The sequence below is a fragment of the Cottoperca gobio genome, chromosome 17 (genome assembly GCF_900634415.1).
Source record: "Cottoperca gobio chromosome 17, fCotGob3.1, whole genome shotgun sequence".
Taxonomy (NCBI): Eukaryota; Metazoa; Chordata; class Actinopteri; order Perciformes; family Bovichtidae; genus Cottoperca; species Cottoperca gobio.
In genome coordinates, this window is record NC_041371.1 from 5603197 (window position 1) to 5615960 (window position 12764).

The 12764-nt window shown below is 43.0% G+C and overlaps 1 protein-coding gene across 12 annotated transcripts in view; it reads right to left on the minus strand.

Moving 5' to 3' along the window:
* LOC115022547 (receptor-type tyrosine-protein phosphatase mu) overlaps positions 1–12764 on the minus strand; it is a 146020-nt gene that overhangs the window by 77034 nt on the left and 56222 nt on the right. For all 12 annotated transcript variants that reach the window (XM_029453576.1, XM_029453574.1, XM_029453575.1 and 9 more), the window contains exon 7: positions 8632–8925. In XM_029453576.1, coding sequence (XP_029309436.1) covers positions 8632–8925 — 294 coding nt within the window. The remainder of the gene's footprint in view (positions 1–8631; positions 8926–12764) is intronic.

Here is a 12764-nt window from a genome sequence, read left to right on the forward strand (position 1 = left end):
AAAAGAAAGGGAGGAGGGAGGGGGTTAAGAGGGGAGAGATGGAGGGAGTCAATGTGTGGGTGGATGGGTGGATTGCGGAAATAAGCTAAGACAGAGGAGGGGGAAGGGTGGAAGTGCCAAGGTTTTTGTTCATCAAATGCAACAAGTCAAACCAAGCCTTGGGGTTGACGCGTGTACACATGTTATAATTGATAGCACTTTAAAAAGGCACTGTACATGGACCTCTTGTGTTCTAACATCACCCTCTACACCCATTACAAAGTCAGAGACAAATGCCCACACGCTCAGGACACACACACACACACACACAGACACTTCGCCCATACACCTTGGAGGCGTGGATAATCACAAGGATTTATTGAATGGTGGTGGTCTCTCCTCACTCTATCAAGTCCTTCTTTATAGGCCTCATGATAAATGAGACTGCCATGATGGGTGAGGATGAGGGGCGGAGGGGGCCTACGATGTGCTGGATCGAATTGAAACCACAGAATGAGCCTCGGCGCTGGGCCGGGCTGGGCTGCCACCTTGTCTGATGAACCCCCTGAAGCTGTAGGGGTGGAGATGAATGGCCGAACGCCTTCCTTCTCACAGCACTGAATAGAATGGAGAGTGAAAAAATGAAAAGGGAAAGTAAGATAGGCCTTTATAGCACAGGAGGATGATGCATGACAAGACATGAAGACTGTCAAGTCATACCTAGTCAGTGCTCGTCCTTGTTCAGGGTAGACCACCCTATTGTATGCTGCCATAACAAAGCCAACAACCTCAAATGTGTGAATACAATGAATATGATTTGAACCTTTAGGTCACTTTTGCTTCCCTCCCTTCCTTATTGCCTGATTTTCTTTCATTTTTGACACATCTGCGCTTGAAGGAAAGTCATGTTACATGAGCTACAACCAGTTCCCATTTGCACATTAACCCTTTATGGACAACAATTAACTAGATTACGTTTGATACTAGAGATGGATTATTGGGAGACAGTAAGACAGAAGGAGAGCCTTTTTCACTTGATCTCTACAACACGATCATGTACGCATATCCTCAATGGACGTCGGATAAACGTTTGTTACTGGAGAGAGCAGGTCCGCAGATTCCAGCAGTATATGTCCGATAGCTCTGAAATCAGTAATTTCATGAATTATTAATCGTTACTTACTTCCATCATGTTTTGCATCATACTGCAGTAGTTTAAAGCCCACTAAAGCTAAAAGGGGTTCCACAGTTTATGAATCATTATGGCAGCATTTAGTGGGGTGGAGATGAAGTAAAGACTGTGCTGCAGAGGACAACAGTGAAGCACTTGAGGTGATGTTGCCATCGCTAAAGACTTTTCTATAAGATACCAGATCATTAAAAAGTTGCACTTGTCGATAGCAGTATCGAAAAATTAGATTAAAAAAACAGAAATGGAATAAATAACCGGGTATAAAATGTCAGTGGGAAGTATTTTCCACTGTTCACTGACCATTTAGAGCAGGGGTGAGGAACCGCCGGCCTCCAGGCCGTATACGGCATGCGAGACCATTTGATCCGGCAATTCATAAACACACGCAAAACAATAAACAAAAAATAATAATAAACTGACTGTTTTTCCTGGCCACGGTCAGGGTCCTTGAACACAACACGAGCGGAACGTGTAATAATAATGATAATAAAAATGCATTATTACAGAAACATGCCAAACTGCACGAGCTGAAAGGACGAGTGCGTCAACAAGCAGCTCTCTGCAGAGCGTAACATACAAACATGGAGAGATAGAGAGGTAGACCCCCACACCAAGAACAGACTGTTCCACCACTGCTGTGCAATTATCACTGCCATGTGCAATACTCACTTTATTTTCTATCAACCACTTGGTACTTAAATTATTTTTTATTCTATTTAATTATTGTGTTCTGCCTTCTTACTTCATATGTTCTTTTGCTGTGACAAGATAAATGTCCCCGTAGTGGGACTAATAAAGGATTTCTGATACATGGATAAAGAAATTAGATTTTTTGCACAGCATGAAAGAAAAGTGAAATGAGTCTTAAAAAGGATTGCAGAGGTTACGAGTTCAATAATTAATATGGCCCTCAAAGGATGTTGTAAAAAAAAAAAAGGCCCTTGATAGGAAAAAGGTTCCCCCCCCCCCTGATTTAGAGGGATTAAAAGAACAAACCTCGCAAGTCTACCTCAGGGGCAAAAGGTGAGCCCACCAACCGGATGAAAACAAATGGACAGCCAGTTGATGGGAAGAGCGGAGGCAGCGGAGGTGGAACTGGTTAAATCAATCTTTCATTTCGTTTCCACCAATATGCTGTGCGGTGATTGGGGTCAGAGTGACAGGCAGGAATGACCCCGTCCTCCCCCATCCGTCTTAACGCATACACATGCCCAAAGACCCATCTCTACTGTCAGTCTTTTGTGTTCAGCTTCCCGAGGAGAACGCCTGTGGTTAGGGCTGACACACGGGAAGAACACAAGCCCTCATTTACCGAACGGGCACGCAATCTCTACAGGAGCAGTGGGAGGTTACTCAGGTGATTCTTCAACTTCAACACTCCCCAGATGGCCCCGTGTGGCATTGTCATTTGTCGCCAAAAACCTGCATGTGTCGCACTCAACTCAGGGTGTTACCCAGAGTGTAAATCAAAGTGAAGCGCTTGACTTTGTGAAATGGTTGCTGCGTTTTTCTGAGCCACCTACTTAGGAGATATATGGGATCTAAGATCTAGCCATCTAGGTGGGGGAATTCAGGATATAAATCCAAGTCTTCCTGACATTCCTGTCCTTTAGTTGAGGCGGAGACGCACAAATGTTCTTGAGTTAGAGTTATACAACCAGACTGAATGAGTGCTTCTTGGACGCATAGCAAGGGGAATGGGACATCTATAATTCAGCAAAAGGATGGAGAAAATCTGTGACAAAAATTACAGCAGATAGACCATGAATAATTAAAGACGAGGAATAGAAACATTTAAAGACCTTGAGAAGCACTTCAGTTCAAATTTAAAAACAACAGAAAAAAAAAGGATCTTGCCAAGCCTGACTAAACTACAGCTATTTATCATTCTCTTGGGGCTTAAGAGTTGAGGTTACAAACAACCTCCATGATAATTGTTTGTGAGAAGCTGAAGACGCAGCTCAGCTCGAGAGTGAGAAGAGAATAAGTTTGCGTGGATGTCACCAGAGTATCGTTTGTGCACATCTGTTTTCAAAGTCTGGATTCCTTGGTGTTTTAGGAACAGATAGACGGAGTGGTGGAGATGAGGGAAATAATAATAATGAAACGGCTATAAATGCAGAGTCTCTCTCTCTCTCTCACTCTCTGTCTCTCACTCTCCTTTCAGCAGTTGTTTGAATACGTGTCCTTGAGAAGAATGCAATCTGCCATTTGCAGAGCCAATATCATAGAACACAATTCACCATTCTATTTCCAACTGCATGTGATAAAAAGAAAGACTTTTATTGTGGTTCTCCTATAACCTTCCTGCACACCAAAAACTCAATCTACCCTGTTTTTCTCTGACTGACAAAGGAACACAAATTCAATGGGACCAAGGATTTTCATTCGCCTTGCCTCAGACAATATATAAACCCTATAGGCCACATGACTGCCAGCTATTGTGGCTGACACACCACACCAATGTTATCTGAGATAGTGAGGTGAAGTGGGTTTCCATTCATGCCTCAAGGCGACAATAGCATTAATTAGACACATCAAACCTAGCAAACAATTTCCTTTTAGAGCCACAAAGACAGATCTGCTCAATCTCAGCTGGAGAAAAAAGAAAGGAAGCATCATAAGAGGGTTAGACCTCACTGATGCAAGTTGCCCTGTAGACATGCATGAAGCTATAGAGGGGGAAGAATCTCAGTTATAGCTGACAGATCATCATTCCACCTTTGTTAATAAAATAATAAAGCAGGCAGGGTAACATTGGCATCCCAGACCGTTCTAGCAAACACTAAGTATTGCTAACTTGTAGTGACAGCTACGCAGCATCCTTCATATTCTGCTTCTTTTATTCTTTAACCATGTAGGACCTTTATGATGGGAATTGATTGTTAGTATTAGGTAAACTATTATCTAAATATTTCACCTTTTTCCAAAACTACCCGACATACTAAAACTAGCTTTCTGCGGACAATTGATCCATCTGAGTTCTACGTCTACATGAAGATCAGAATGTCCTTATTAAGTACCTTATTTTATGGAAACTAGTTCATTAAGATATGCTCTTCCTGAGGCGGAAACCTAACAGCAGGATGTTATCGATGGTGACAAGTGGTGTGGTGTGAGTTTTCTGAAAGCTAGTCAGGTGAGCATTCGTAAAAAATGTTTCACTTCAACTGGAAACTCTCTGCTTGAAATGTTTTATTAAAGCTTTTGAACAGATCATGTGCATCAGAAGATTTAAATCATTATTTGGAATAAAGTTTTTAAAAACTGCAAATGTTGCAGCCAATTTAATTCTTTATTTCTGCACGTTTAGAAGGTTGTTAAAGCAAAACTTTATTAAAACACACATCATTGTAAAGTTTTATATTCATTCTGAAAAACTTTCATGATTGTCTGAATACAAGTTACAACAGTTCGCAGGTTTTTTTTTTATAATGGAAAGGGGCTTGCTGGAAAATCGGCTTAACATTCACTGCGGCAGCATTCACACTTGTCCTTGAAGTTGTTATGTCCCGGCACCAATGTCACCGAGAGAAACCTATTGTACTTGATTTTTGTAAAGTGATTTTACCACTACTGCCATTTCCATGTTGCTACACGTGAGACATAGGCATCATTCCTATTTATCTAAACAGACCTGGTCTTTCACAAATTAGCCAGGAGGCTAAATGTAAATAACCAACCTTGGTGTGGGTGAACATAACAGCGCAGCTCCTCCCCACTCACCACTGCTACAAACGAGTGTTTAAGCGAACGCTGATCCCTGATTACGCTCATTCCCCCGTGTTTAATAGCGCTCAGTGCAACAGAATGGCAAAGCAAAAACAAACAGATGAGACTACTCCCACGTGGCACAGGAGCGCAGATGGAGACAACTTATAGATGGAGATGTGGACTTGGCAGAGGCTGGAGTCTGAACAGGTGTTTGGACCCAGCATGGAGCATCGTGTACTGCCGTTTCTAAAAGCGCCCGAGAGCAAGCGGCCAGCAAAGGCCATGAGGATGGAGATGAGGCACAAAAGGACAGAGTGTTCTTCTACCACGGAGACTGCTGCGTTAGACAAAACACTTACATGCATGTGCACTTCTTACCGTGGCTCAATCAACTTCAAAATGGTTTTAAAATAATAGAGTTGATTGATTGAGACATTGTTAAAAGTAGCTAAAGTAACACTCCTCAGCAGATTCGGGTTGAATACATAATGTTAAAAATCTTTGCTTCAAAAAAAGGTGGTGTGAATCCATATTCAAAATGTGTCTGTGACCGTCTGAACCCAAAGCAGATTACCAATTGAAGAGACTGGATAATACTTTTCCACACAGATCTAAAATACAACTCAGACAGCCAAGGAGAAGTTGTTTAAGGAGTCTTATCTGCCTTCCTAGTGTGGGCTGGAAATGGTTTCTCAGTGTGAGATGGTTTCTCAATAGTGTTGCTGAAATGCAGGGCACCCTGCTGTGATCCTAGGGCACCACCTGATAAAACAGTGTCTTCCTTCAAGTAGCACTTACCAAAGCGCAGAGAACTCTGAAGTGGTAAACAACTTCACACAGACGCACGATTCACACGGAAGAGGAGTGCAGTTAGCAAATGCTTTTTTATCTTGTAGCTTGTATCTTGTAAAAATGTTTGGCGGGTAATTTCTGCCAGTTGGAAAAAAATTACTAATGTTAACAAACTGTGAAATTCAACATCGGCGGACGAAAGACATGAGGGTATGCAAAAGCAAAATGTTGTTTGAATCATTCCGAAAAACCCTTGAAACCCACAAATAACCCCCTCGAGCAATCACAGAGCCTTGGATAGGACATTCTTTTGATGTTCGCTAGGAAAGTAATGGAAGTGCTTCATTGGAAAGAAAACCTTTCAAAGCTGCCCCCTTTCTTCCTCCTGCTTCTGAATTGAATTGGTGGCGGCATGCATTATACATTCCCTATTTTACAGCAGATTGAATTAAAACATCCTTTGTCATCAGAAACATTGCTCAGTTTGCGAAGTGACCAAGGCATGGCTATGAATAATTATGTGAGAGACAGTGCTCTAAACTGGCCGCAGACTTTCATTAGAGCCTCCAGACAGCAGTGCAGGGGAGAGGGGGAGTGAGTCTCTGGGCCCTGCCTGTATCAACAGTGATGTATCACACAGCCCTGTGAGTCTTAACCGTTCAATTAGGAGCTCTGCTGAGGCCCGGCCTGTCAGTGGCAAAGACCAGCAGAGTGCCGGACAAGATCAAGAGCTGCTTCCTCAAACACACTTCAGGAACCAGGGCCATCAATCTCCGCGACTGCGATCGGCGGGGTGGCCGAGGTGCAGGACCCCCGCAGAAGCTGCGCCCGGCTCAGAAGGCTGCACAGGTAGGGCCATTCATTTCTATCAGCCAGACTAAAAATGAATAAGCTCATGACCTTCACAGTAGGGAGAGGGGGTTACACCCTGGGCGGGGTGGGGTGGGGTGGGGGTGGTGGTGGGGGGGGAGAAATCTCTTTTTCATCAGCATTTCTCTGGACACCTCACAGCATTAGCCTGGGGAAATGCTGAGGCTGGTTTGTTTTGTTCCTCGAGTTGGCATCCCAGTACAGCATGGGAATTTAGCTGGTTAATGTTGTGAGAAGGGCAATTTGTACAATATCATCAAAGTGTTTATTGTACATGTTTCAGTTTGAATGCCCACAGTATATCTGCGATATAACGATCCAGATTTAGGGTGCCACTCTGCGTCACAGATGATATCAATCTGTGTTGCTGATGAATTTAGAAACTTGCAGGGACTTTGGAATGAGAATTAAGACGAATAAACAAGTAGTTATAGGAGTTAACCATGTGGCAGGGCAGTTTTCTGCTGAGCTGGCTATAAATCATATCAAATTATTGTGACACACAGCTGTGCCCAATAGTAAGGGAAGTTAAAAGAGTTTACTTAAACCGGTTATTTCCCCACTGGTTCATAAGGGTTTTAAGTTTTTCTTTTATGCTTAAACAGTATTCAGAGCTCTAATTGTTCCAGATGGTCACGGATAATACATTACTTAGAAAATAGACAATTTATGTCCATATGCCAAAAAATCCTAATGAAGATCTATAGGTGGAGACGATGAAAACACAGAGGGCTTTTGTCTGCTATAGAAAAATAATTACCAAAGTAAAATGGCAATGATATATGTTGGGCAGTTGTGAGCTGCGGTTATTTGCTTCAAATGCAATGAGTTTTTAGAGGAGACACAATGGAGCTTTACCAACAATGGAGCCCTGATGGCCATTTATTGTTTGCAGGGGGTGATTTATAAAAATAGGAATCTTTTTGAAATGTTTTGTTTGTAAAAGTAATTTAGGGATTGTGCAAACGCAATTACAACAAGCCTAAGGCAATACTAATAAAATAATAATAAACTGCTGAATGAACGGCTTGAACTGCTAATTCTTTCGCAGAATTGTTACAAATTCGAGTAAATCTCTCTGTTCTGTTGTATTGCAGAGTATCTTTGTTGGAACTATGCAAAGAGCTGACAGTAAAAGTGAACCTTTTTTCTGGCTTTCACAATTGCAAATTATTTTCTAACAGTTATCAAAAGCTCCACATCCTGCTCTTCCCTGCGCATCACATTTGATGTGTAATTGACAGGTCATTAATTATCAAGCTAGAGTTGAGAGAGGGCTGCTTGCCAACTCCTGTGTTGTGCTGCGAGGTCTGTTACAGGAGTAATCTGACCGAGTCGTCTGCAACAAAACGTCAGAGAAACGTATTTTTAGCTGCGACCGTGCACACGCATGCATCCACGCGTTCATGCATTTACACTCAGAAAGCCTTACAAACACTTGACCTCCGTGCCAAATTTCAGCCTCGTAGGATCGACCGACCAACAAAGCAAGCTATAGAGCTGCTGCTCGCAGGTTACCTATATGCTTGTGAGCTGTGGCGTTTTCAGTTTCAGTTTGAAGTGCATACAAACGTACAGTTTAAGCTGTATGATGTTTAGTGCCTTAAAAACCGTTTGAACTGTGGAGGTGTACTTGAATTTGTATCTAATAAGACCTTACTGTACAGTGCTGGCATGTACTGTATCTCTGTATTATAAAAAACAGAATAAACCTTGGAACTTTAGAAGATAACTAGAACCCCAACAAGGCCATTCCACAGATGAAAAATAATGCGTGTATCCTTTGTCCATGCTACACCCTGATTCTGAAGTTTTGTGAAAATCCGACCAGTTGTATTTCCGTAACAGATTACCAAACCGAATCGAAAACATAACCTCCTAGGCAGAAGCGTGGATTCAGCTCAAGAAGACACAATTGCCCCTTGAAGCACATTTCTCATTTGAAAATAAATGGATGACACGTGGGTGTTTCTCTCTAGTCTACGGCCTTGAAGCCGGTTCTTGCGACACTGAGAAACAACATAATGTAGAACGTTCTTAACGTCCCAGTGGTGCTCTGTGTGTAACGTTGTGTTTGGCCTCACCTGCACATCTGGTCCTGGCCCTCAGAGGGGGTCCGGGGGCTCCGGTGCCTCCCTCCAGAGGTCTGGTCAGCAGAACGCTGATCTCGTACTCTGTGTCTGGATCAAGGTGGCCGATCTTGTGCGTGGTCTTGTCTACGGGCTGCAGGTCGTACATGGTGCCGGACACAGTGCGGTACTCCACCTCCCTGTCGATGATCGGCCCGTCCCCATTGATGGAGTTGGCGTTCAGCTGGATCCAAAGGTAAGTGGCTCCGACAGCAGTCAGCTGGGGGGGTGCAATTGGCACTGGGGGCTCTTGGGGGAAACAAAAAGTTTTTGATCGATGTTAGAAAAAACGTATTGTAAGTCTTGATAATAAAGAAAACAATTATGATTTTAATTTGTGTAAAGAAAAAAGGCAAACAAAGAAATGTGGAGAAATGCCTTTAACGAGCAAACAAGACGCTCAAAATCAATTCCTTCTTTCATACAATCAACCACATCAAAATCTGTGCTAAGCACACGAAGAGCGTCTTCATGTTTCCCAATAATCAAGGTATTCAAGAAGAGCCACGCAGTGATCGATCGCTCCAGCTTGGTGTGGAATCTCATCAGCAGCAGTACATTGACTAAGTCTCCAAACCTTGGAAAATGCGGCTCCTATTGATTTCAATCTATAGAAAAAAAGCCTCCATTAATTGACAATTACCGTCGTTGTCATATCCCGTCGGATTCAGAAGATGGTTTAATCTCTCAACTCATGACTGTTGTGGAATTTTGTAATTCTATTTAAAGCTAAAATACCATTGATGGGGCCTAAAACACAACTACACAGTTTATTACGTTGACTTCAGCCTCCTACAAATGACTGTAGTTGTTTAATGTGCAGATATTGTAATAACTACTAAATATCATCTCCAAACAAAATGTAATCCATTGTTTTTCCACCAAATACATAACTTTTAAAACAAAAGAGCTGCATATAAATGTGATTTGTATGAAATGCACTTTGTGTTTCGTCGTTGGTTTTGCAGCCTTTGTGTCAAACACTGTACTAACCGATAGAAAAGGTACACAATTCCAACACATGATATGTTTTAAATAGTAGTAACACTTTTATCGTCCCCTTTTTAAAGTCACATTTGACAGAAATGCTTGTTCCAGTTACCATTTTCAAACAGGGACACCTTCACCAATCTCACCGGCGTGTCTTTCACGTCTCCTGGTGCAACCGAAAACACACAGCCAAGGTGTTGCTTAGGAATCTACCCTTGTCACGTACTACAATAGTTACGCATCCCAGAGGCCGAGGTGAGTAGCTCTAATGAACAGAATAACACCATTAGTCGTCTGGCTGCGTCTCAGGAAGTTGTCATGGAGAGGGAGAAGTCTCCAGACACATTAGGGCTGTTGTCCTACGGAGCATTGGAGGATCTCCCTCAGCAGATGGTTACCGTACCATGACCTCAGTCGCAGGTCCCTGAAATCCCACTAATCCAAGCTCCCAGTGTTGCTGTCAAACATCACCTAAAGCGAACCAGCTAATCCACCTGGTGTCCTCCAGGACTTGCACGCGGTGCACCAGTCTGGTTGTCGTTGGAGCCAGACAAAAGAAGGAGTTGATCCAAAGTCTGGCTTCAACCATTGGCTTGTTTTGATGGTCTTTTGGGGTCTTCTGTTTGGTTTTAAATGGGATTTAACTGATTTAAGTGGCAATATGCTCAGATTAAGTAAAACAACAGAAAGCAGCACAGTCTCACATGCCATTCATGACAGTACAATGGTGCATTAAAATACTGGTGTTGTAATGGTGTTAACATCAAATAAGACTAAATGTATAAAATGGGTTTCAGAGACTTCAGGTTTTCTTGTAGTTCTTTTGCTTATAGCAGGACTATAAGTATCTTTATCCATTAAAAGAACCAAATTAAAAAGTAAGAATTTTGTAAAAGAACTTGCTAAAAGTCCAACTGAGAAATATCACATTATCATTTCAAAAAACAAACCGTCCTACCTCAAGGGAGGCGAGTGTCATGTAGGTTGTTACCAGATCTTTTTGACACATTTGCCAGTACACATTCATTCGATTATAACACCTTGTGATGCACAATGTGACAAAGTTTCTGGCTGCTGACTCAGACATGACTGATTCGTAGTGTGCGAAACTTAACAACTCAACATGAAAGTCAACCAAACTAATATCCACTAAAGTTATGATTCTGCATCTTGTGATGATCTGCATCAGGCTGTTGGATACGAATGTCCAAAGTATCAAGCAAGAACCCTTCAAACATTTCATCAACCTTCCTCTTCTACAGAGAAATGCTTTTCCCTGTAATACATAGATGCTATTCAATCCTATTTTTGCCGTTATCGCTTGAGACCATTTATGCAACGATATGACTAAGCAGAATTGTGCATTACAGCAATAAGCATTTCATTTAACTTTGGAAAGTTATTGCTTCACAAAAGCAACAGCAGCTTACAGTGATGAAATAATTCCTGTAGGTGCAGTAATCCTCTGTTCAACAGCCATAGCAGACACACTGAAAATAACGGATTACCGGTATGAAATACTCTCAAGTGCTGGAACACTTTAGGATATTAACAACTCAATTCCCACTGTTTAAGCCTCACGAGGCGGCTTCGCAGCAGCGGGGCCCTGCAAAGGACCCCAACTGAGCTCTGTGCTGGCTGGAGATGGGTGACAGCACGCAGATGACAGTGGCAGCCATACGTGAGGGTCAGCAAGCAGCTGCTGTCATGATGTTGACCAGACAGGCAAACGGCCTGGCGACAGCTGCGCCCTCCTCTACCACAGCACCTGCCCGCCTGCCAGAACGCAAGCACACAAATGCAAACTCATGCACATGCAACGAAAAACAGTCACAGTGGCGTGCACATGGACTCAACGGCAAAGACATAGTGAGAACCAACATACTAGGGCTGCAACTGTCAAACAAATTGATTAATCTTTTGTCAGAATGAATATTTCTCAGAACCCAAAGTGGTCCTTAACTGTGCTTTGTTAACCATCAGTCTATAACCCAAATATATTCAATTCAGAATAATATTCGATAGAGGAAACACACAGAATCCTCCAATGTGACGAGCTGGAACCAGTGAATTGTTGCTATTTTAGCTTTTATAATATGCTAAGCGTTCAGCGGTACAAACTTCCATAAATGGCCACCCATTTGTCGTTCACCACACAGAAAGCCATAATTAGAGCTGCCACTCTGCTCTCTCGTTACAATAGTTAGACCTGATTCTTTATTATGAATCCTTTCATCTGCCCGTTACATCCACTGAGCCTCTATTGCTAAGATGCAAGAGGTCCTCATTACGTTGTTGTACAAATTGATCTGCTCCCGAAAGCAGAAGAGAAGAGGTGGGCGACAGAAAAACGGCGAGCTTAAACGGTCGGCCTTCGATTTTCGCTGGCTCTTCTCATTAGTGCTGACACGGCCGCGCCTCGGCAGCCTCGAGTCGGTAGCAAGGCCCAGAGTGCTATGTTGAGGCTCAGTGAACGCTTTGCGGGCTCCAGGTGATTCTAACCAGGCCAAGAAAGGAGCCAGCACTCGGACAGGGAGTAATTATCGCCCTTTCAGAACCACTGGCTGCACGACAGGAGAGCCCATCACGAGGGAGGCACGGGGAAGGGACTGCACCGGCCCGATCCGTATGGCGCTCTGGAAATACATGCAGTGCTCTTCCACATAGGCACATAAATCTGACTGAATACTGGCATGAAAGGCAGAAGTGATTATCTGGGATAATCAAGCATTCACTCTCCTCATGTTGAAGAAAAAGGCAGTGTATGGTAATGAGGGGAGGGGGGGGGGGGGGGGGGGGGGAGCGATATGAGACTGTAGCTGGCTCATAATCCACAGAATCACTCCGTGGTCACTCCTCTAAAAACGAGTCACGGAAGCGGTGAATACACATTTAAGGAGGATTTACAACTCAGACACATTGCTAGGAGGGTTAAGCACTTGTTTTATGACTGGTACGATAAGAGGAGATATCAGCCTTTTTTTATGTGTGGCACTCATAACCGTGAAAACGCCTCTTTTCTTCCCGCGACGAGTCGGCTTATGGCGGAGTCATCGAGGTGTGACATCTCTGAAGAACTTAAAGCAGGACGCATTAAA